General features: G+C 33.7%; 1 protein-coding gene across 5 annotated transcripts in view; it reads left to right on the top strand.

Moving 5' to 3' along the window:
• The window catches only part of Dmxl1 (Dmx like 1), a 141,631-nt gene that overhangs the window by 114,346 nt on the left and 19,547 nt on the right, over window positions 1-7,738 (top strand). For all 5 annotated transcript variants that reach the window (XM_029547072.1, XM_029547073.1, XM_029547074.1 and 2 more), the window contains one exon: window positions 336-396. In XM_029547072.1, coding sequence (XP_029402932.1) covers window positions 336-396 — 61 coding nt within the window. The remainder of the gene's footprint in view (window positions 1-335; window positions 397-7,738) is intronic.

Genomic DNA, 7,738 nt, shown 5'->3' on the forward strand with positions numbered 1-7,738 from the left:
GAGGCCAGCCTGGTCTACAGAGTGAGTTCCAGGACAGCCAGGGCTATACAGAGAAACCCTGTCTCGAAAAACCAAAAAAAAAGAAAAGAAAGAAGACTAAATTTTTGAAGTTTCTTCTTTGATTGTTTTAGACAAAAAGAGGGGTGGAGTGGGTATTAGAGATATTGATTAACTACTGGTTGAAACTATATGTATGTCTTGTTGTCTGTGTGTCCTATTTCTGTGTATAACTCCTAATTAGGAAGTGCTCTACCACTGAGCTATACCCAGCTCTACAACTTACATTTCTGGTCCTTTATTTTACTGTTACTATAAAATATTTCTTCTTTTACCAGATGCTTAAGAAAACCATTAATAACGTTAGAAGAATGACATCACATCCAACTCTTCCTTACTGTAAGTTGACAACAATGAATGATCATTCATTTTTATTTTATTTTATTCTATTTTGATTGTACAGCAAATTCATGGGAAGTTTTTGGTTTCAGTTGAAATATAGCCTTTATCCTACCTTATGTTTCATAGATAAGTTTGTGTTACACTAATTTTGTCAGCTTATCTTTCATCCAGTACATTAATAGAAGTTATAAAAGGGATTATTACTAAATTCTTACAGTTTTATGGAGGAAATACTTTTTCATTCTTTTTCCTAGAAATCACAAGTTTCTCTTGTTTTAGCAAAAAATAATAAATTTATTGGAAGTGTTGATTAATTGGTGTTTGTAATATACTCATACTATATGATTATTCTGTTTTTATAAAGATTTGTATGTCATTCCCTTCACAGTTAAAGGAGTATATTGAGAGATATTCATGTCTTTCCAAATTAATAATGTATAAAATTTTCATCAACTTTTCTCAAAGACAATTGTACAATAAAATAAAATTAACAAAGTTCTGTGTTCTTTTCTGCTGTAGTACGAGACATTCTATAAGCATGTATTATCTAAATTGAAAACTATCAAATAAAATGGATCATACTAAAAGTATAAATTGGTGTAAAATATTCAGAATATATTGAGTTTATATAGCTTTAGAGGTAATCTGGGTTAGAGAAATGGCTAGAGTTAAGAATTCCTGCTATTCTTAGTGCTTGCTTCATCAAGATTGGTTTCTAGCACCTATTTTAGGGGTTCACACCTCCTGTGACTCCCATTTAAAAGGACCTGACATCCCTTTCTAGCCCTTTATGTGTACCCAAATACATATAGCATGGACTTGACACATAGACACACACATATAAAATAATTTGAAGAAAGAACTGAAGACAGTCATCAAAGCCTGTATAATAAGATGTCCATATATATTTTAGCACAGCATGTGGGTAGCATGTATCTGAGATCACGGTGCTTGGGAGGCTGAGGAAGGATGATAGTAAGTTCACAGTTAATGAGTTTAAGACTATCTAAGGCTACAAAATGAGGTCCTTCCTCAAAAAAAAAAAAAATGTATTTTATATGCAAGGTTTAAATAACATTATTGGTAAGCAAAATGTTTGGCATTGTTTAAAAATGTTCTTACCCTCTATTAGTAAGATTTGTAACTGTCCTGAAATATTGAAGGGACTTGACATGCTATCAGCTCTATTGCATATATTCTGCCAGCTTAATAGTCTACCATAAATGTTTGCAGTGAATGCTATTAGGCCCAAACTATTAAATATAAATAAAGATACTGCCAACTATTATTAGGAGGCTATTACTTATTTTGTAAATATTAGGTAAGAAAAAAATCACCACTGTTTTATGAGGTATTTTCTGAATAACTGACATATAAGAGACTTGGGAAAGTGAAGCTAATTAAACTAATTATTAAATTGTTACCCAACGTGTCTTCTTTGTCATGAACATATTCTCCATGAGGTGATTTAGTTAAAGAATATGTGCTTATTATTTAAGCAAATGAAACAAAAATGATTTCCTAAATGGGAAAACACATTCTGTTTCTATACTTTCTCTGTAACACTTTTTATGGCAATTGTGTGATTATTTTTTTCCCTTATCCCAGACAGCTACCCTACTCTGAAGATAAATAAACTTAATATGTTAGTAATTCAGTTCAACTCATTACACTCTGCCTGCAGTGAGACTTGGAAGCCACAAGTCAAGAACTCAGTTCACAAGCTTGTTCTGCCTCACATGCTAATCACACTTGTTGTTCCCTTCCATTATAGATTTGGCGTAAAGGGGATTTTCCCAACCCCTTCCTTTGGTTTGACTAATCTGCTAGAATAGTTGGCAAACCTCAGTGAAACACTATTTGACACTTTATTGTAAAGGTTTTTATAAAGTAACACAGATGAAGATATATATAGGGTGAGGTCTGAGTGATTTTACTTTACAAATTTTTATGCTCAACTTATTTATTTATTAATTTATAGTTCTATGTATATGTAGGAAGGGATTACATGCATTTGAGTACAGGTGCCCTAGGAGGCCAGAGGTATTGGATCCCCCGAAGCTGGAGTTATGGGTTGTTATGAGCCATCTGACTTGGGTACTGTTAACTGAACTAGGGTCCTCTGCAAGGGTCCTCTGTATGAGCTCTTAACCATTAAGTCATTTCTCCAGCCCCTTAATAATTTTAGTGTTTTAGATTTTACCTGTTCCAATAGTATGATTTTTAAGTCACCAGAAACCTGTACATTTAGATACATTTATATGAATCTTAAAAGTAGAGCATTTTAAGATTATATTTCCGAGTAAAAACTTTGTGGAAAGTATACATCAGGGTTAAATAATTAGCTGTCTGTAGATGACAAAAGATTCAACCCATCTGTGTTTGAAAATTTGACAATTCATCATAGTAATGACCACAAGATTTCACCCTTTCTATGGCATGCAACATTTTAAATATGACTGAAAATAATAATGAGATTATACTAGAAATTTTTTGCAATTCCTAGGACATATAGCATACTCATGCAAACACAGTCTAGGTATAATGAAGCATCACTTTTATTTACTAATGCTTTTCACACAACATCACATATCAAATAAGCCTAACAGGTTTAACATCTATTTTTTTAATAGGGAAAAAAAAAAAGAACTGATTGTTTTAAGATGTTCTGGAGACCCTTTGAAATTCCCAAAGATAGTGCATAGTGCAAGGTCAAAAGACTTAATACAGAATTTACATTGGGGAAGATGATCAAAGATGACAAAAATTAAAATATAGGATTAAAATTACATAAGCCACTATGAAATAATATTCAGCAAAGTAATCTAGACTGAAAAAGGTAACTGACATTAGCTTATTTTTCTTGGTAACAAACTTCATAATATAGAATGAAGTTGTTGACTACTAAACTCAAGTAAAATATAAATCGAGGGTCATACTACACAGTTATTAAACAAAAAAATAACTTTTATTATTGAGAAGGTTCACAGGATGAAGCAAAAGAAGTCATCTTGATAAAGCTTCAACTTGGTTTCCTGTTTAGAGTTCTTAAAGGATAAGAAAAACTTTTCATAATCTCTATCAAAAAGAAGCCAGCATTTTCTAACAAGACATTGTACTTAACAGGTGTTGGTTTGGTTAAAGAAGAGTTGTCTTTGGGCTAAGTCAAATGATACATCACTACTGTTATATATAAATCGATTCAGATTTAAGCCAATGGAAAATCCCTTTTCCACAAATGTTCTTTTTTTTTTCCTGGTTTTTCGAGACAGGGTTTCTCTGTATAGCCCTGGCTGTCCTGGAATTCACTTTGTAGACCAGGCTGGCCTCTAACTCAGAAATTCGCCTGCCTCTGCCTCCTTAGTGCTGGGATTAAAGGAATGTGCCACCATGCCCGGCTCCACAATTGTTCTTATATATAACAATATTTTATCTTACACTCTTCCTTTTCAATGAAGGATTTGACAAGTCTATAAATATACCCATTCATAATTTATAGAAATATATTTTTTCTTATTGAAACAACGTATCAGTAGTATAAATTGTCAGTGTGGAACATAATATATGTAATAACAGATGTAATTTTTTTTTTAGTTTTGTATTAAGAATCCCAAACTAAATCTATGTTCAGTAGTTAATCTCTTTAGTGATTTGCCTTATTTATTTACAGATACCACTTTTCATCATTTCCAATAATGAAAATATAAAGGTATAAATTGCTAAAGAAACCTAAATTCTTTAAAAAGTAAGCATAAAATGATACATAGTTAACTGTTAATCAAGTTATTTTAATCAGTGACAAGCTTTGAAATATGTTATTTTCCTCAGTTACAAGCTTTGTAATATAAGGTTTTGGACTGATACACTCAGTAAAAATAAATTTCATATTAATGTTGATATATGAATCTGAAATATGTTTGTTAATTCAGCAAACAAACTGGCTTTTTTTATTTCTTTCCTCTTAATTTTTATTTGCCGTATAACATTTTCATACATTATACATCATACAATTAATTTGATCATATCCATCCACTATTACTGCTCTCCATCTCCCCATAGTGCTGCTATCCCATCACTATCCCGATTTCATGTACCTTTTTTTGTAGACTGTTTTGTTTGTTTGTTTGTTTTGTTTTGTTTTAAATAGTCTCTTGAGTCCAGTTAGTGCAATCCATTTGTTCACTGGTATGTGGCTATCCACTGGGACACAGGAAATCTTCAGTGGCCAATTTCCCAAAAGAGAATGGCTCTCCCTTCTTCAACACCCATCAGCTACCCAGTGCCAAGCATGGAACCTTTCCCCCATTCATGCTAGTCGTGGGTTTTGGTTTTGGTTATTGTTGTTGCTGCTGCTGCTGCTGCTGCTACTGCTGCTGCTGTTCTTATGGCTTGATTTTGTGTAGATATTGTGTACGTGATCACAAGTTCTATGAGCTGATGTGTACAATAACCAGAAGTCTGCATTTCACTCTTATCCTTTACCTCTTTAATTCTTCCTGCTCTTTTATACTTTTCCCCTGACCCTTCGATGAAGGGTGGTTAGCATAGATGGTGTATCCACAGCCAAGCAATCAGTTACCTATACTTGGCATTTTGACCAATTATGAGTCTTTACATTAACCACCACAAATAGAAGCCTCTCTGATCAAAGTTAAGGGCAACACAAATCCATAGGAATAAACATTTCGCAGGCAGCTTGACAGTATTATCATTTAACAAAAGTAATTTTCTTCCCTAGGAACTGTGATCACTGCAGTCATGGGCTTTTGACTAGGTTTTCAACACCAGGGAAAAAAATCTCTAGTGGATCAGGCTTCATAGCCAATCAGAAAGCAGTTCAAAACTCCATAACTGTCATGCCATACTGTGTACATCTTGCCAGACAAGTCAATATTGTAGCATACAGGGTCCAGCTCTGAGTGAGACAAGGTTGGGTTTTTTTTTGTTTTTTGTTTTTTTCTTCTTGAAGTTGCCTGCATAACACCTTTTAGTACTGTGTAAGCAAGATAGCAGGGACACAGTTTGTTGGGCAGTAGAGATTGGTTTATCTATACATTCAAAATTATCTTCTGCCATCTAGTTATGGGGGACAACCAAGAACAACGGGAGTAATAGCCCATGTTTCAATGGTTCTGGGACTGTCTAGCTTTGAGATTGTTTTTTTATGAAAAATATAGAATTCTTCTTCCAGTGAAAAATGGCTTTGCACTTTTAGTTAGGATTCTCTGGAGGGACTTTTTTTTTTTTTTTAAATTTATTATTTGTAAGAACACTGTAGCTGTCTTCAGACACTCCAGAAGAGGGCGTAAGATTTCGTTACGGATGGTTGTGAGCCACCATGTGGTTGCTGGGATTTGAACTCAGGACCTTTAGAAGAGCAGTCGGCGCTCTTAACCGCTGAGCCATCTCACCAGCCCCCTTTTTTTTAATATATATTTTCTGTTGGATGTTCATTCAGTTGACAGTCTCCTTTGATGAATAGAAGCTTTTTAATTTCATGTGATCTCAATTCTTAGTTTTCCTGCTTTATTAGGGTCTTTAAAAGTTCTTACATTTGTCTGTAACTAAAGTATGCTCCCTCCTTTTTTTACTGACAGGTTTAGAGTATAAGGCCTTATGTTGAGATTCGTGGTACATTTGAAGTTCAGTGGGAAAGATAATATGCAGTTATTTTTTTTTACTTGTTGAAATCCATGATTCATAGTACCATTTGTTAGAGATGGGGTCCTTTGTCCTGTGTATATTCTTGGCGTCTTTGTTAAAAATTAAATAACTATAGTTGCATGTACATATAGCTGGATTCTCTATTCCATTAAATATCTGGATATCATATTCCACTGATCTATGTATCTATTTTTGAGTTGATACTTGCTTTTCTTATACCATATTTTTCTTGCTGTCCTTCTGAAGTAGTTGGTGTCAGGTAGGATGATGCCCCCTGCAGTGTTATTTTTGTTCAAAATTGTTTTGACTGCCCTTGCTTTTGTGGTGGTTGTGGTAGTGGTATGTGTTGATGTGTTTGTGTGCTGCCATATAATTTTTCCATAAAAGCCATTTTAATTTTCTTTTCATTATTTTATGTGTATATGTGAGTGTTGTACCTTTGTGTATATTTGTGCACAGTGTGCATGCAGAACCTGTGGAGGTTAGAGGGTAGTATCAGAATCCCTGGGATTGGATTTATGGATGCTTCTAAGCTGTCCTGTGAGTGATAGGAGTCAATGCTAGAGCCCTCTGGAAAAGCAACCAGTGTTCCTAACCACTGAGTCACTCTTGCACCTCACCGTAGAATTTTTGAGTTTAATTTTCTCTGAAAAACATTAAAATTCTTTCTGTGAAGAACAGTGCTAAGATTTTAGTTAGGATTCCAGTGAACCTGAATAGCTTTTGCTGGGGTTGCCATTTAACAAGATTAATTCTTCCAATATATGAATATGAGTATGAAAGGTCTTTTCTTCTAGTGTCTTCTTCAGTGTCTGTCTAAAGTGTCCTTTAAAGTTTTCATCGTAGGATCTTTCATTTCCTTAGTCAGATTTATGAGAGAGTTGGGGGACGGGGACTGAGACGTGTGTGTGTGTGTGTGTGTGTGTGTGTGTGTGTGTGTGTGTGTGTGTGTGTGTGTTTAGAAGCCTTCCTTTGATTTTTGAAATAATTTCAGTAGTATTAGAGTTAATTCTTCTTTGATGTTCTGTAGAATTTTTGTAGTAACTCCAACTGGTCTTAGAGGATATTTTAGTGTGGAAAGTTTTTGTTGCCACTTCAATCTCATTGCAGCTTATGGGTCTGTTTATGTAATTTATTTCTTGTTGGTTCAATTTGGACATATGTATCTAGAAACTCATACATCTCATTTAGATTTTTTCCAACTTAGTAGAATAAAATGCCCTTTCGATTCTCCTGAATTTCATTGGTATTTGTTGTAAAGTCTCTCTTTTCAGTTCTAATTTCATTAATTTGAGTCTTCATTTTGATTAATTTGAGTCGTCTTCTTTTAAACCAAAGGTCTATTTTTAAATTTAGTTTATCTTTTCAAAGACCCAACCTTTTGTTTCACTAATTCCTAGTGCTGATATTTTTTGTTTATGTTTCTTTGATTTTGATTATTTCTTATCTACTTGTTTGGGTTTAGTTCTCTTTTTTTCCACATTGTTCAGCTGCATGCATGATTAAGCTATTTAAGATCTCAGGGCTTTGTTTGTTTGTTTGTTTGTTTAATGTAAGCATATTCCTCCTAGGATTGCCTTCATTTTGTCTCATAGATTCTGGTATGTTATGTCTTCATTTTCATTCTATTCTGGGATTTCTTTTTTTTTTTTTTTTTTTTTTTTTTTTTTTTTTT

This window comes from Mus pahari, chromosome 15 (genome assembly GCF_900095145.1).
Source record: "Mus pahari chromosome 15, PAHARI_EIJ_v1.1, whole genome shotgun sequence".
In the NCBI taxonomy this organism is placed as follows: Eukaryota; Metazoa; Chordata; class Mammalia; order Rodentia; family Muridae; genus Mus; species Mus pahari.